The sequence below is a fragment of the Doryrhamphus excisus genome, chromosome 8, assembly GCF_030265055.1.
Source record: "Doryrhamphus excisus isolate RoL2022-K1 chromosome 8, RoL_Dexc_1.0, whole genome shotgun sequence".
In the NCBI taxonomy this organism is placed as follows: Eukaryota; Metazoa; Chordata; class Actinopteri; order Syngnathiformes; family Syngnathidae; genus Doryrhamphus; species Doryrhamphus excisus.
In genome coordinates, this window is record NC_080473.1 from 4,811,916 (window position 1) to 4,830,411 (window position 18,496).

Below are 18,496 nucleotides of genomic sequence, written 5' to 3' on the forward strand. Positions count from 1 at the left end.
CTACCAACGTTGTCGAGCTAGCATGATATATCGCACGTTTACATAGAGCAAGGGTGGGCAAACTACAGCCCGGGGGCCACATCCGGCCCGCCAAATGTTAAAATACGGCTCGCCTGTTCTTTCTAAATATTTCATTTAAACTTAACATAGAACCTGGCATCATGGCTTGAGCCAACCTTTTGATGGTTTGAGTACCTGTTTTATCAATATTATTATTATATTATTTGATGTGGTCTGTTGTTTACAAAGTGCTCCTGAAAAAAGGGACACCAGCACATAATAATTGTAAATTAAATTAAATTAAATTAAATTAAATTAAATTAAATTAAATTAAATTAAATTAAATTAAATTAAATTAAATTAAATTAAATTAAATTAAATTAAATTAAATTAAATTTATAACATATATAAATAACATATATAAATAAAAAAAAATAAAAATAAATATATCAGATTGCATGACACTTTTACAGATACAATAATTCCAGGTGGACAGTTACGTATAAAATATATAGTCTGCCCCCCCTCCCCGTCAATTTTGTTAAACCAATGCGGCCCACGATTCAAAAAGTTTGCCCATCCCTGACATAAATGAAGTACTGTAAATGCTCCAATCAACGCCTCTATTTATTTAACCGCAAAGTCTCCCATGATCACCTACAAAATGATCGCCTACAAAAGCGAATACGGTAACTCTCGTTTATTGAGGTTTGTTTGATTCCAAACCTAGCCGTAATAAGTGCATTTCCACATAGTAGGATTCCTATATAATGTATTTTGATATTAGTTTTATAAATTGAATAGTTTTATAGTTAAATGATAGAAACACTGTTGATGACCTTCTCAATAGGGTTTTTGACATTAGAGCCCTCTTGAGACAAAATAACACCCCTATAGTCACCTTTACACCTATATAATACATATTAATAAGATAAATTTAAACATTTGAGATGAATAAGGCATACATATAGACTAACATAGCATTGGTGGAGTTCTTTGTTGTTGTTTTTTTCTTGACAGTACTTTCTCCGGCTATTGTCTCACCAATGTAACATTACTGACACCTGGTGACCAGTGTAGAATACTACATATCACAACGTCTTGGAATGGGACTTCTGAATGCCTCATATTTGTATTATGTGCTGCCATATTTAACCACGAAACAGCAACGACCCATACATCATTTTTATAAACCGTGATGGGGGAATTCACGGACATCACTTTTATTAACTCCTATTACTCAATCTCCTGATGTACTTTTGTTAGTCCCTCCCCAAGATGAAGCATCCGCCAGGTTTATTTATCTCTGCATGTGCTTTAAAATGCCACTTATGATACCGAGCTGCTGGTATGAAACCCATGTGCGGTGTACTGTTGGCGTACTGTTGTTTACAATGAACATATCAGCCATATTAGTGAGCAGTTTTTGCCTTACTGCTCCTGCAACATTGGTTCTGTTGCTGCTGTGTTGTAATGATAGTAGTAGTTGTTAATTAATGACCAAGTTAAAATTCCGAAGTAGTATTCTCTCTAACTTATGGCCTGCTTCCAATTAACACTCCATCTTTGAAGTTTAAATAAATGAACTTTCTCAAAACTTTTCCTTTCTATCAGCAGTTTCAATGGATCGTTTGACAATTCCATCTGGGAAAAGAACCATTCTTCAAACAAAGACCTAGGATAAGTTAGCTTGACCATTTGTGGAGAGCGCACTTACTTTCCCTGAGGTAATTGAGATGAGAAAGAAGAACCTCGGCGTTGTACATGGTGGTGAGCCGAAGGAAGTCGTCTTTGCTCATCTTGCACAACTCCTTGCCGTCCGTGTTCTGAAACAGGGACGTGTCGATCTCCAACAAGCCGTACTCCTTGATGGCCCACTCCAGCCACTGGCGCACGTGGTCCTGGGACCACAATGAAGGATCTACAGAACAGAAGACAGAAGACAGAAGACATTGATCGCCTGCAGATATAAAAGTGGAGCCCGCCTCGTGCCTCAGAGCGATGGAAGGAGAGTCGAGAGTCTCTTGTGGAAAAAGTGAACAAGTTGGAAACAGAATGATTGATCAGGCGTGGACGTGGCTCGGTTATTTGTTATAAATAATTCTTCGTTCTCCTCAAACCTCGGCGGGATAGGATAATGTATCAGGTGAAGTAGGCTTGGACAGGGGGAGTTTTCATTTTGAAAGCTACAACATTTCTTACATAAAGTTCCATCTGGAGAGACTTACTTAACACACCGTAGTGCATGTTTAATAGGCTGCTCAGACAATCTGGAATCCAGAACCAAAGCAGTCAAGGTGCAGCCGCTGTTTAATGTCATTAGACTAGTGTGCACTTGCATCAGTTTCCAATCAACTTCACTCTTCGGACTTCATTTGCTACATTTCTTGTGATTGTTTTTTGGGGGAATAACTTCTCTCTTGGTTGCAAATGAACTCCGCTGTAAGCTACATGACGCGTATTTAATGATTAACCATAGCTGTTAAAACAAAATATAGCTCTGGCAGACCCAACGCATACTTGTACTTGTGCACGCTCAGCCATACTCTCGAGGGAGAGATGAAACGTTGGCACTCGGTTGAATAAAAATAAGGGCGGCGCTGGCAACCTTCTATCAAAACAGAAGCACTACAGAAGTAAACACTAAGATTCATTGCTCCTGTATATCATATCCGCACTGCTTCTCCGCCCCAGTTATGTACGTACATAAACATTTTTGCTCACCGGCCGGTACGATGACTCTTCGCTCATTGGTGGTCATGTTGGGGGGAGGGGCGTTCTTCTCGTCCATGTAGTTTCCGTAGTTCATCTGGGACGTCTCGTTGCTCCCTACCAGCTTATTGCATTTACCCACGCTGCAGTCCACCGGAGACTCCCTGCTGAAGGAAAAAAAAACACACATTGAAGACAAATGACAGTTCAAAATGTCCAGTGAAAGGAAATACAGTAGAGTAGGGCTTCCCAAACTTTACCAACTCAGGGCCCACTTGAAAATATAAAAAATGTCTGAGGCCCACCTTTGTCCTATAAACAGTACATAGACGAAATGCTGTGTTGTCAGATCACTTAACTTAATAATAATAAACGTAATAATAATAATGATAATAATAACTTAATAATAATAACTTAATAATAATAATAATAATAATAATAATATATAATAAATTATTAATATATTATTGTTTTATTATTATTTTATATTAATGTTGATATCAATATATTATTATCATTATTATTATTATTCAAATTCAGGATCAGCAGGGGGATAAAGGAAGCCCAAACTGCTACTACTACTTCTACTACTGCTACTACTACTACTACTACTACTACTACTACTAATAATAATAATAATAATAATAATAATAATAATAATAATAATAATAATAATGATAATAATAATAATAATAATAATAATGATAAATTATAATAGAATATATTATTAATACATATCATATATATTAATAATATAATTATATATATTTATATTAATTGATTAATATATAATATATTAATAATATATTATTATTATTGTTATTATTATTATTATTATTATTATTATTATTATTATTATTATTATTATTATTATTATTATTATTATTATTATTATTATTATTATAAAGATTCAGGATTGAAATGAAAGCAGGGGATAAAGGAAGCCCAAACTTATCTGTGGTGTACACACAAGACAGAATTAATTCTCATACTTTTCATAACTGCATTCAAGACTGGCAAGACTGATGACCAGAGAGCTACGTTCCAATCATAAACTGAATAAGGTTCCTAAAATATTGCGACAGGTCAATAGCACTCAATAGGTTATTACTTAGGCCTATAATTATTTTTTTTAATCGTGCAATAAATATTTTACAACCCTCAAATCTTCCATTGTGGTACAATCCAGGTTTGAACTCTAAATATGCCTCAACCACACTTATTAAATATAATGTAAGCTCATCAATAAACAGAGGGAATCTGAGTCACGTTGTAGCCAGCCAACTACGGTGTGTTTAAGTATCGTTGAAGAAAGTACGAAATATTTTATCAGTGAAGCATGAAGTCATAAATGTGTAAAACTAACAGCGGTGCATGCATGCTGTACTTTTACTTGTACTGTAATTTCCGGACGATAAGTCGCACTTTTTTTCATCAGTTGGCTGTTCCTGCGACTTATACTCCAGAGCGACTTGAAAAAAACATGAAAAAACTGTTTATGTTACATAAACACTGGACACCTTTTTTGGTCATGTTTATTTTTTGTGTAGCTGAATAAGCATTGTGTTAGCATATCTTACATCTATTCAGCCTGTTTCTTTTATTCTTTTATTGTTTTGGTCAAGTAGTTTGTAAAATAAATTACCCGCAAAAAATGCGACTTATACTCCAGTGCGACTTATGTATGTTTTTTTCTACCTAATTATGCATTTTTGGCCTTGTGCGACTTATACTCCGGAGCTACTTATAGTCCAGAAAATGGGGTATTATCACATAAAGTACTTAGAAATGATGATGATTATGGAGATTTTTGAGAGGATAAAAATAAAATATGTTTTCAAAACAAAATCTCTAAAATTTAGAGGCTGTGAATGCTGAATCAGGATTGGGCAGGGATCCACCGTACACTGAAAATCATAGAAAACAGCCACTTCAAGGCATTGCTTGACGTCCCTTTGAAGACTCGAAACGTTTTCCTGGCGACATATCGCTTTTTCAGTGAGGCACGTCGGCCATGTTGTTCCGTGTCAAATCACAACTTATTTTTGGACACTGCTGGATTTCACACGTTGCTACAATATCAGGAAGTGTGAAAGTATATTGAGGACAGTATTGGCATGATGACATCATGGTCTTTGACCATGGCATGTGGCATGAGTATCCAATTTCTTCAAATAGTAGCTTTCCTTGTAACCATCCTCCAACCTGGGCACACACAGTCCTCTGTTTCTTACCTGGATCCATTCATATGCTCATATTCTCTCTTGACATTGACCCGCACTGGCTGGTTGATCCACTCCTGCTGTGGGGGTAATGGGTTGATTTTGTGAGTCTGGCCGTAGTCCTGCGCGCCAGATGCAGTCATGTCTGTCTTGGGGAGAGGGGCAGCGGCGGCGTACGGAGGCTCAAATAAGGACTGGTCTTCACTCACCACTGATAGCGCCTCCTGAAAAGAGCAGGAAAGGGAGATGTGGCGTTTGTCTTTCTTCGCTCAAACAGGCATGGCGTAGTGATGCTGAGTCGTGAACATGGCTTTTACAAGGGTTAGTGATGAGTTAGTTGTTAGAGAACTAAGACAAGGAGCATTTGAAGCACTTTGCAGGAGTTGTAGGTTACTGTGGCCTAACTTTTTAAATGACATTTTTTCCACTGCAGTCATAATAAGACATATACCATTAGCACACTTATGTCAAACACGTGACTGGCGTCAATGGAACCTGCTACTAATGATGTGCAGGCGTACACCTTTTGTTTACTGCTATTCCACATTTTGTTTACTGCAATTCTACATTTTGTTTACTGTATAGGTTATTGTTTTTGATGTACATATATTTACATTTTTTCTGAACAGCACCTGTCAATTTTTATATTTGTATTCTTATTCCTTATTTATTTTAATTTTAAAAGTAACAATAACCAATTATCTAAAAAATGTAATCCAAACAATACAAGCAGTTGATGTTTGCTAAATACAAGGATGAAGAGTCTTGAACCAGTCATGATGTGCTATATATATCACTATATTGACACTTACTATGGTACCCATTATGTCATTGGATGGTCATATCACCTCATACTTCGGTACTTGACAAAAAATTAAAATTAAAATTATTTCAAAAATACTTAAATTATATTAGGAAAGCAGGAAGTGAACAAATGTAACAGTTACTGATTATAAAAGTACTAGATGGAGGGGTAGGATTTAACAAGCTTTGCTTCTTCCTACTCCTTTTGGACATGTGGAACTGTGAACTGATTATGGGATGCACTCAATTGTAATCTGATGCATGTTCAAATGAAATAAAACCATTACCATTACCAATTTTTTTTCCTTATTTTTTATTTTTACTTTCTACAAAATGCACCATGGAGTTGCACTTTCGTAGTATGTTACAATGACAATAAAGACGATTCTGATTCAATAGAATAACGAACGCAGTTCAGTCATCCCTCGCTCTATTTTTAAAAAATGGACAAGTCCGATACGATAGAGTGAAAGAAGGTCTCCTCCCATTCTGTGTGGAAGTGGTAAGTTTTTGCCTTCTTTGTTTTTCTTCCTTACTCCCTCTGAAACACTACAAGTTTAAAAATAATAATAATAACAGCTGGGTTGGTATGAACAGCATTTTGTAAACAAAGAATAATATGAGTCTAAAGGGGTGTTATTTTATGTCTACGGGGCTCTAATAATGATTAAAAAAACAGACAATAATAAACAGACTTTCTATAATTGAACTAGAAACATATTAATCCTGCTTCACGGAAGTTTCCTGATTGCCATCAGGTGTGGAACCAATTAACCCTGATAAACGAGGGCTGACTTTATCTCATTTTGTACCCCAGATTTATTCACATGACTGTAAATGATGTTTATGGTGCCCTTTGTAGTGGCCATGTTTTTTGTCCAATGTTGCTCAAATTTTACACACATATATTATATTATATATATTTATTTATTTATTTATTATTTATTTCTATCATTCCGAAGTGCCACATATGTTTGCGAGGGGAACGGATTGGCATTCATCGAAAGGAATAATCTGCACCAACTGGCCTTTTAAAAACATACAGTTCACACCCCAAACTTTGATTGCAAGTTCAAGTACGGCCGGGCTGTCCAAACTGCATATCTGCTTTGTAACAGAGAGGATTTTTTTGTAATTTTCCAAATATTTAAGCTTCCTCAATAAATAATCTATTATTTTTAATGGTTAAAAATGTATTATTTTCATATTGCAACTTTTTCTTCAACTGAATTTCACAAAAACTACAACTGTATTTTGTTTTTCCCATATTACCACTTAAGAATTAAAAAAAATTTCTTTAATATTTCCAACTCTCCGCTACTTAAATATAAAAATTTTCCTCATATTATTTTATTATTATCTATTATTTTAGTTTACATTTTCGTAGGTAGACCAAAGGTGCATACCCAATTTGGTGGCAATTGGGCTTAACTTAAAAACTTTAAATTTACAACGGGTGTTTTGCCGTGCTACATTGAGCTGTGTTAGAAAGTCAAGTCAGTAAGGGGTCAAACTTTGTTAGCACAGACAACACAAACGAGTTAGATTTACACTCTGCCTTAACAGAGGTCTGTGCTTTCTTGAGTGACAGACTAATCCCATATATATATACGATACATACCATAGCTTTTAATAAAAACAAAAACCCAAAACCACAATTTCCAGCCTCCATATTGAGAAATTAAAACAAGATACAACAAGGAAGTTAGTACGCTTTTGAGGCTGGCAGGCAGATGTTCACCTCCGCCATTTCCTGCCAAGACATGAGAATGACATCAATCTTCTCAACACTCTCTGGGCCAAGACGGCAAACATAAAGACTGGCAGGTGATGACTGCGATAAGACCTCGTTTTTAAACTACACACAAACTTGTGATGTCAAATATTCCCTCTCCTGGGGAACTTTTTAACTGTTTTTTTTTTTTTTACTGTAATTACGTGCAGTTATGGGTCATATCAAAGTCTGGCATCCTGAGTCGTTTGACTAAACAGCCCCCTTCAGCTACTGTAGCTTCCTGTTGACGTTAGATGACTTCAATCACGCTCACAGTGGAGTGAGTAAACACAATCTGATTTGCTTACGTTGCTGTCATCGTCCACCCTAACCCCAACCCTCAGATTGATGAAGCCATCAATGTTCATCTCTCCTGTACTTCTGTCTGTCTGGCCCTGTGGTGTCTCGTCTGGGTGCAGCGAGACAGGGGGCGGGGGCGGGTGGGGTCACGGTAACACTGACCTTTCTGCTGTGTCTCAGCAATGTAAGTTTATTAAAGAAAACAACAGCCAAAACTCTCCACCGGATGAGATATTACACGCTATCATCGGATTCTAACATGTCAACATCCCCGAGATGTGACAACCGTCGCGGAGCCAAAAGTCTGGAGAGGAATAAGCTGGGAATATTAAGTATAGTCACTGCCGTCATCCGTGTCTGTGCTTTTGACTCGGGATTCTGAAACACATCTGGATCTGGTAGGCTTGATGGCACGACGCACGACTGAGACGTGTCTAATCCTCAAAGGAATTATTTATTTCTATCATTCCGAAGTGCCACATATGTTTGCGAGGGGAACGGATTGGCATTCATCGAAAGGAATAATCTGCACCAACTGGCCTTTTAAAAACATACAGTTCACACCACAAACTTTGATAGCAAGTTCAAATACGGTCGGGGTGTCCAAACTGCATATCTGCTTTGTAACAGAGAGGATTTTTTTGTAATTTTCCAAATATTTAAGATTCCTCAATAAATAATCTATTATTTTTAATTAATAGTTAAAAATTAGTTAAAAATTAGTTAAAAATGTATTATTCTCATATTGCAACTTTTTCTTCAACTGAATTTCACAAAAACTACAACTGTATTTTGTTTTTCCCATATTACCACTTAAGAAATAACAGTTTTTTCTTTAATATTTCCAACTCTACGCTAGTTAAATATCAAAATTTTCCTCATATTATGAGTTTATGCTTTTAAATATTTTTTCTTTTAATGTTTTGACTTCTATTCTTTGAAAATGTAAAGTAATTATAGTAGTTTTTTTCTATTTTTGCATTCTTAAAAATGTTTTCTTTATTATTATCTAATTATGGCTTGAATATTTAATAATATTTTCATATTATATTTTATATTATATTTCATATATATATATATATATACACATATTATATTCATTCATTCATTTTCTGCCGCTTTTCCTCACAAGGGTTGCGGGGGTGCTGGAGCCTATCCCAGCTGTCTTCGGGCGAGAGACGGGGTACACCCTGGACTGGTCGCCAATATAATATTATATTTCATATATATATTATATTATATAAAAATATTTTAACTTTTCCACAAAGTAATTTCCCCCAAAATTACACCTTACAACTCATCATATGATGACTTGATATTTTTATCTTTAATATTTCAACTTTATGCAACTGAATTTATACATTATTTTATTTTTATATTTCAACATTTTTCTCATAATATTTTGATTTTATTCTATGTAATTACTGCTGATTTATCCATTTGTTTCTTTCTTGATAAATTATATTTTTAGACTTTGGAGCGGGTCTCAACCGGCCCTCAGACTGCACTTTGAACACCCCTGAAATACATAGCAGTAGTCATATTCATGTTTTCATCACTTGTCGTCAAAAAACTGCTATACGAAGCCAGGCGTACCATATTTTTGGAGTGGGCTATGGAATAAAAAGCTCCCCCGTAGGTTTTGTAAACAAGCATATAAAAGCTAAACCCCCTCTCCAACATTGAACCTCCCTCCCCAGAATTAGATTTTCCAGGGATTTAATCGGTGGATCCATCGTACAGTCAGTATTAGCCACTATCTAAGAGGCGCACACCAGCCAGCGCCAGCACGATAAAAGCACGGGCCGAGCGAGGGGGACGTCCAGCCTCGACCCGATAAGGCCTCGCCGCCAGGCCATGGTGACTGTTAGGAGTCGTGGTCCGTGAGACGCATCATGTGGCCTGTCATATGTTAACCATGATTGGCAGGTGGCGTGTGCCCATCAAGATGGAGGGCGTTTAAAAATAGGAGAGGAGGAATCTGCTGTGTTTTCTCTCGTCGTATCTGCGAGGAACACAAATGTGCTGCCAGTGAAGGCATCTGTCTGTCTCAAAACAGTTGAACCTGGAAAAGTCAAGATGCACCCAAACGCCACGTTTATGCACTCGGCTCCACCTTTACCTGTCCCTGCTACTATCTTAAAGCATCGTCACGATAACGCATCAAAGTGCATTAACCGAGTCCACTCGTGTCCCTTAAGGTCCAATTTACACTCGGATACCTCATAATTACCTCATTAGGGACTGGCAACATGCAAATCAGGTTAATTATGTGCCCTCTGCCCTCTAGTGGAAGAGCATTGAATTGTTTTGTTTCACACTATACTCACAGATACATGAGCAAAAATAAATAAGAAATTAATAATAATTTCATAGGAATTATAGCATACAGTGGTTAGGAATGAATGATAACAATATCGACCCCAATTTAACCCATTACAATATTAAACACAATACGGGGGTAGGTTTAAGGTACCACCTAACCACTGTACCGTTATGTATGTATGTATAGTATAGTATAGTATAGCGTGCTGGACAGTGAAAGCTCTCCCATTGGAAGTCACTGAGGTTGAAATGATCTGTTCCAGGGTCAAACTGTGCCCCCCCCCCTCCAGTATCTCTACAGCCATTTTAATGTCACATCATGAACTTTTACCAAGGTGCAAAATGTGAAGCAATGTTAATATTAAATGTCAAAAGCATAAACACATACCACTGTAATGCAAGTGTAATAATAAGTTAACCACTGTCAGTATTCAAAGTACTCAAAACCTTGACATGCAATGGCCACCTAGCATGTAGGTAGGGCTAGTTGGCTCGTATAAATGCATCATGCATTGTTTTTTTTTAATTTCCTTAATCACCATAAAAACTGTAAATATATGTGTGTGTAATATATATATATTTATATATATACATACATATGTATATGTGTGTGTATGTATTTATATATTTATATATGTGGGATATATATATTACATATATATACACACACATATACATATATATGTAATATATGTATACATATAATATATATTACACACACATATATATATACACACTTTTTACACTTGTTATGGTGATTAAGGAAAGTTAAAAAACAAAAAAACAACATCTATATATACACGTACTGTATGTGTTATATAAAAAACATTCTTTGACTGTAATACAAGTATAAAAATAAGCAAAACAAACCCCAACCCAATAATGACCAAATACACCTAGCTTTCAGCCATGTTGTACTGAGCAGCCGGGACAGAGATGTATTATTACTACTTCCCTATGTCACAGAAAGCTCTGCGATCATCATCACATCCACAAAAGTACTTTCTACTTAAATGACCCACGTGCCAACACGTACAGTACATGTGGAATCATCAGCCATATTGTACTGACCAGCCAGGACAGGTGTGTTTTCACCACTTTACTATGACACAATGTGTCCCATTTTCTGATTCTCTGATTCCAACAAATCACATCTAATGTGATGGATGCTCACAGAAAAGTTTGACATCCCAGCTTCCACCGTCACGTGACGCACTTTAGCCAACACCATGCTGATTCACACAACACCTGCCGCGGTTGTTTACATCAGCCATCGCTCCTTGAATGCATCACGACGCCACATGGAGACTGCACGTGGATGTGGAAAAGCACAGGAATGGGAGGGGGTGCGCGTGTTCCTGTCTTTTGTTTTACGTAGGAAACCTGTCAGGAAAAGATTGTGTCGAACAGGAAGCTCTCATGCTCTCCAGAGTGCCTTCTTTCTTTAAGTAGTTGAGTCTTTTTTTTTTTTTTTGCTTTTTTTTTTGCATCCCATCCACCAACAAGCCAAAATGACAAAATAATCACAGATGCACAAATGCAGACTTTGTTATTTTTTTTGTGTGCCGCCAACGTTTACACTCCGTCAACAACCACACCCAGCCGCCACAAAGACCACTATACTTGAACTGTCCCCTCCAAAATGCTGCATTTTTGGGAGCTGACACTTGTTGGGAACCAAGAGGGACTTGCCATTCAAACATCTGGAGCATCTGGAATGTCTAGAAGTGCACAAGGGGGTGCAGTAGCTCATGTTAATACAACCCAGCGCTGTATAGCAATCACACCAATTGCACAAAATAGTTGTGTAAGTACAAAAAAAAAAACCGTCGTGTGGTTTTAAAGTGTTGCAAGTTTTCCAGGTTGCCAAATAACAGCTTTAAAATGAAATAAATCCCCCAACCATCACTTTCTTCAGACTCAATGACAAGCTCTTTTTTTTTTTTTTTGAGGGAGGTGGACCGGGTTGCGCAGTTCCATCCACTCCGTTAAGAAGACGCTTTTAAAAGTGAAAAAGAAGTCATACCTACATGAAAAGCTTCAAGAAAACAGACGTGTTGTTTAGAAAAAGCCTCTCCAGACGTGCGTAAAATGAGCGCTCGCTCCCCCTTGGAAATCCAAAGTGTGACTCAGGCTTCCATGCACATCCTCGCAGCAGCTTAGGGTGGAAATTATGATTATTTAAAAAAAAAAAAGAAGAAGAAGAAGAAGGGGGATGGTTTGAAGGAAAAGCGAGAGAAAAAGGTCCTCAGTGTGGAGCTCACATTCCGACTGAGAGGGGGAAAAAAGGAGGCGCAACTTTGCGGGGAAAAAAGAAGCGGTCCCCCCTACAATCCTCCTTTACACCCCATTCTCCACCCTTACCTTAATAGTTCCGTCCATTTTGCGCAACTTTCAGTGGACTCCGACGGTATCCCAAACATGACACGCTCCTGAATTAATTCCAGTCCCAGTCCTGGTATGTGCGGCACAGAGAAAGACACACTTTTTTTTTCTTTCCTCCTAAATTTGGGAAGTGAAGTCACCGCCACCTCCACCACCTCCTCCACTGCTGCTGCTGCTGCTGCTGCAGAGAAGGAAGCTGTGTGTCACCCAAAGCCCTGCCTTCAAAAAAAAGAAAAAAAAAAGAAAAGAAAAAGCAAGCAGGATACTGTCCTGAGGAGATAAGCAGGCAAAACAATTGAGTGTCCACTTCGTTGTTTTTTTTTAAGCTGGGAAATATTTACAGGATGACAGCCTACTGTGGAAAAAAACTCTTGTGTGATTTTTTTTTTTTTTGCCTTCCCAGAAATAATTGAATATGGATGACCGACATCATTCATATCATTTTAACATCCAAAAAAAAGATCTTTTCCTGTCTATTTTTTTTTACAACCAGCATGATAAAAAGGTGCAATAAATCCTGCAAAGATGACAAATCTATATAAGCACTACTTGTTGCAATATGTCTTGCCCTTACAAGCCTCCACGTCAAGGTGAAGACTTTCCTAAAAGGTGGCATAAATTATATTCAACCATTCAGAACCCAAAACACAAGAAGTCTGTTCTGCACATGTGCAGCAGGACCAGCAGGAACTACACCGTCTATTGGGATTATTCATATTTTTTATTATAGCTTTTCTGTGGTACCCCCCCCCGTCCCCCACAATCCCCCTGTTCGAGCCCAGCAGCTCTACTCCCAACTTTTTATTTTTTTTTTGTCCTGTCTTCCCTTTAAAATTGCTTCCATTTCAGTTACAATGAAAACACGTTGGAATGAAAAACATGGAAGTTCTGTTTGAACACTTTCTCTATGGAGTTCTACATGGAGGTATGCCTGAAAAAAAAACATTTGTGTCAACATTTTTATTGACACAAAATACATCAACTTTCTGTATGGAGCCCCCCCCCCCCCCCCCCCCCCCCCCCGGAAAAAAATAATAAATCATGAAAATCGACTTTTTGTTGTGATTGAAACATCACATTTTCTGGAGGGGAGTTCTGTATAAAATATTGCAGTTTTTCTCTGAAAGGTTTACATGAAAAATGTAATATGTCCTCTGTGGAATTGCATCCAAAAATATTGACATTTTTGGACTTTGTAGTTCTATGTGAAAAATTCAATTCATGCATTTTGTACATGGAAAAACTGGATTTCTTTTTTCGACAGCATTCCACATGAGAACCACCCACTTCCTCTATGGGGTTCTGCATGAAAAATATATTTTTTCTCTGCTGAGTTATGCCTGAAAAAACAATTTTCTATGCGAAAACAGAAAAAACATTCTCAATACCGTTCTCCGTGTATTCGAAAAAGAATTGTATCTTTGTAGTATCTGCTTGTTGTACATTTAGGGGAAAGAAGCGCGTCAATTTTCTCTACAGAGTTCAGCATGAGAATCACCCATTTTCTATATGGAGTTGAAAAATGGAGTGAAAAATATCCAGTTTCTCTATGGAGTTATGCCTGAAAAAAACTAACGTCTCTATAGAGTTCTGTACGAAAAACACAAAAAAGGTAAATTTTCTTGATGCAGTTCTGCATGACAAAATGCCCAGGTTCTCAATGGAATTATGCCTGGAAAATATGTTTTAATCTATTGAGTTCGAGACAAAAATACATAAAAAATGCCAAATTTAGAGTGCCAAGAGTAATTTATTGAAACATTTTTTTCCTTTGGGAAAAAAAATTTGGGGAGGTTTTTTTTGTTAGTTTTGTCAGAAAATATAATTTTTTCCCTATGGGGTTCTGCATGAATAACACCAAAAATTGTCAGTATGAAAAATACACATTTTCTCGATGCCTTTCTGCATACATTTTTTGGCACATATGTTTTTTTTTTCACAATTCAATATGTTCTTCACAACCAATAGACAATGCTGTTTCTCAATAACTGCTTATTGATGAATACAATGTTCAGCCGCCTCAAAGTATAGCCAAACTTTGACAGCACGGTCCAGTCTGTCTGCTCCCCTCTTGGGGGTCTGGCGGGGCTCAGGGCCCCACCCATGGGACCACCACATCTGGATCCTGCTAAGGGTCAAGGCTTCTCCTGCCTGGGGCCAGCTCAGACTTGTATAATTAAGGGAGACACCTTGTTTAACTCTTTGGTGACTGCTTTGATGCACCCCATCCCTTTATTTTTCATAAACTCCATAACTTTATGTAAATAGATGTCAGTCTCAAATAGGCTTAAATGTGCGGGAAAATGTTCGAAACCTGAAATTGAAATAGTTTGACTATCATGCAGTCAGCTCCTGGCCTAAATGAAATGATTATTGGTGAAAGAAGATGTTTTCTTGTGTGAAGAAAGTAAATAAGTAAATAAAATAAAACCATCCTTGAGATATAATAGAACCATAAGGCGGTTGACTGAGGGTCTTCCCATTACGGATAGTCATAATGAATTCAGTGGTAACAAACATTTTGGAAGGCCAATAAACAGATGCAAGTCGGTTTACACAGTCAACCACAGACCATCTGGCTTGACGCTGGCTGCAAGTAGACAGCCAGCAGACATGTCTTCCCCAGCGTACACACACAAACACAGCAGAAAAAGACATATGCATGCATGGATCATGCAGGATATAGAACACGCTTTGCAATTGTCATCATCCGGTATTGGGAGGAGAGCATTCGTAATATTGCTTTTTAATACTATCAATAGAAATATTACACAGATTTGTGTTTGCCTGCCTTTCATTTGCAGGCTCTCACATCATGCCTGTCCGGTCTCGAGTCCACATAACCCCAAAAAGTGGCTGTCTGCTGCACGTATGCTCCCCCCCCCCCACCCCTCTCCGTTACCTTCAGGCCATAATTAATTTGAGATTTATTTTTATTGGAGAGTTCCAGTCTCGCCTGGCCTTAACCAAACAAAACCAAATGCTTGGACCGTGGAGTCTTTTGAAGGATGAGGGAAAAGGGATAGTTGGAGGGGGCGGGGGGGCATGTCCTCTATAGTTGTGCCACATTCTGAGCGATATTTGAATGTCTGCAATGTGAGTGCGCACGCAACAAAAATGTCTGTCTGGCATCCAGCGTGCTGTGTGACGAATGCACATACACTACCGCTCAGAAGTTTGGGATTACTTGCAAATTTCTTTGTTTTCCAAAGAAAAACACATTTTAATGCATTTCACAAACAATTGTTTCCATTTCACAAATATTAAAATGAATCAGATGATTTTTAAAGAAGGATCTCCATTTTTGCATAGAGGCCTACTATCAACAACTGTCAGTCCTCTGCATCAATCTCCTGGTATGGCTGCTAATCCAAGTTCATCATTTTATAAGGCTAATAGATGATTAGAAAAGCCATCTAAAAATCTAAACTAAAACTAAAATCTCTTACCATGCTGTTAACTACTCCCTTCAGAGAGCAGCACAAACTGGGTCTAACAAGGACAGAAAAACGCTGCACAACTGTGCAAGAGAGTGTGTAGTTTAAGACAAAGATGCCTCACAGCTGCACTAAATAGTAGCCATCAAACACCAGTGTCAGTATCAGTATCATTAAAGCTAACAAACAAAAAAAAAAGCATGCATGACAGCAAGGTGACACATTCACAGTGTTTATTTCAACAACAAAATTCAAAGAATCAATTTCATCAAAACTTTGCTGTTGTTGTTTTTTTTACAAACACAACAGGAATCATGTAAGAAAAGCTCCGTAAAATCTTGAAAACAGGCCGTATTCGGAATTGAACACACATATAAAATTATGTGTGCTTGGCTAAATGAACTAAAATATAAATACAAGGCATTCAGAAGACGCATTCAAACCCCTTGTGATATCTACACAGCTGACTAGGTGCCAGTGACGATACTAGAATGTTCCAGATGCGACACACAAGTCCCAGACTTTCATTGCAGGTTTGACTTATCTCTCAACAACACGGGCTACAGGTGCAGCCGTAACCCACACCAAGCTAAATCTCTACTCGAAATCCCAGTTGTCATTTCCTGTCCTCTCTTAGTTCCTTCGAAGACATTTACAGCAACAGACATGTTTAAAATGGTTTATTTTCTGTCTTTTACGTCTACTGTATTGGGTAATATGAGTGTAAAGGTGACTATAGGGGTGTTATTTAATTTCTGGAGGGCTCTAATGTTAAAAAATTGTGTATAGAAGGTTAGCTCTGACAACAAAAATATTGCTTTATGGAAATTCACACATCTTAGTCAGGGCTGGAACCAATCAGTGGCAATAAACAAGGGACTACTGTATAATATAAAATATATTCCATATATAAATTATACAGTAATATATGAATTTCATGTTTTATCATCACTTATTTTATGGGGCTAGTCAGTTGTGTTGTGGTTGAGCCCACCTGTTGGAGGAAGAGGAGGCGCTGCCTTACCTTAACGTAAGACGATGTGTCTGGGACAGTTTGGAACATGGCTGTAACGACACCCACGGGTGCTGCCGGGTGTCCAACAGTAGAAGCAGGACCCTGGCATTGACAGGAATATAGGACATCATTTTTTTTCATTGCCCCCAATGAATCCAAGTTTAAAATTGTTGCAGGTTTTATTCAAGTGTCACCAACATGGGTGAATTATTAGTGGTGGCCCTCAGGGTGTGTGTGTGTGTGTGTGTGTGTGTGGAGAGGACTTTGGCCTTATGCATGCATCCCAACCCCCATCACGCCCCCCCCCCCCCCCCCTCCCTCTTCCAGTCCCCTAAAGCTTAGCACATATTGAAGCACTTTTGGCTTTAATAAGTGCAGCTTACAAAGTCTAGGGTGAAAGGGCACTAAGAGGACGCTCCCTCCTTTTTGTGACTGTTGCACATGCATACATGATACATGCATGATATCAACAGGGAAGAAAGGAAGTAGTTTGGAGTTCAAATGACAGTTATGAGTGCACCGGATCTACTTGGCTTATTGTTTTGCTGTAATCTCACACAATTAGGTGTTAAATGAAGCCCTTCCAGCAATAAAACACCATTTTAACCACCTCCTAGCCATGATGATCAATTGTCACTTTTTTTTTTTTTTGCAGCCCCCCATCCCACCTCCCCAACCCCCAAATGCATCCATTTTTTCTGCAAAAAAAGTGCACAGAGCCCAGCATCTGCAGCCAATTAAGCAGGGCAGCTCTGGTGAATAACGGCATGAACCTTCCTCCGAGACACCCCCGTGGGCCCGTGGGCCGGGACCCCTCTAGTGTTACATTTTAAGCATCTTACTTTGCTGTTATCCATCATGGGCGAGACCAGCCCACTCATTCTCGGCTAATACCCGACCCCTATTGCTTTACATTGATGTTTTAAGTGCACAAAATGCGCACTTTCTAATGAGCTTAACCTTAAAAAAGCAATTAAGCAAGAAATAGGTGAGCACCACCTGACGTTCCTGTACCAGTCCGCAGCTCACCTGTTCGTAAGGCGTCGTCGCAAGGGCTTTGCCGCTCCTGTTCTTCTTAAAAAAAAAAATAGTCCGCGCGTTGCTCCGTTTCTTTGTGAGTTATTTCAGTTAAAAGCTCAGCAGCGGGTGTATGAATGGATACGTTCCTGAGATGAGAGGGAGAAGTCATGCGGCCAATGAGCGGCCAGTGAAAAACCTCCCCTTGTCTGCATGCAGTGCTCTGAGGCCACTCACGCGTGAAATAACAGACACACACACACACACACACACACACATGCTGCTGCTTAAATCTGCATCATAAAGTTCTCTTCATGCTCAAATTAATTACTTTCTTTGTGTTGCTGAGGGAAAAGACACAAATGTGAGATTTTGTGAAATGTCATATTCCTAATCAATGACACACAGGGGCATCTCAGTCGCCAATTAACGTTGTTGCAGTTCATTTGCTGATTGGAGCACAAACCAGTCTTTAGAGTATTCAACTAAGATGCAATTATGTCAA

The 18,496-nt window shown here is 38.1% G+C and overlaps 1 protein-coding gene across 6 annotated transcripts in view; it reads right to left on the bottom strand.

Moving 5' to 3' along the window:
• Window positions 1-18,147, bottom strand: part of fli1 (Fli-1 proto-oncogene, ETS transcription factor) — a 39,917-nt gene extending 21,770 nt beyond the window's left edge. The window contains exons 1-5 of one of the 6 annotated variants that reach the window (XM_058080197.1): window positions 18,004-18,147; window positions 16,984-17,076; window positions 4,947-5,158; window positions 2,725-2,876; window positions 1,718-1,921 (exon numbers count right to left, since the gene is read on the bottom strand). In XM_058080197.1, the coding sequence (XP_057936180.1) occupies window positions 1,718-1,921; window positions 2,725-2,876; window positions 4,947-5,158; window positions 16,984-17,022 (607 nt within the window). In that variant the 5' untranslated portion in view covers window positions 17,023-17,076; window positions 18,004-18,147. Of the gene's footprint in view, window positions 1-1,717; window positions 1,922-2,724; window positions 2,880-4,946; window positions 5,159-12,163; window positions 12,479-12,501; window positions 12,705-16,983; window positions 17,077-18,003 lie in introns of those variants that run through there. The other 5 variants (XM_058080196.1, XM_058080199.1, XM_058080198.1 and 2 more) reach the window with 5 other exon arrangements.
• Between the last annotated feature and the right edge of the window lie 349 nt (window positions 18,148-18,496).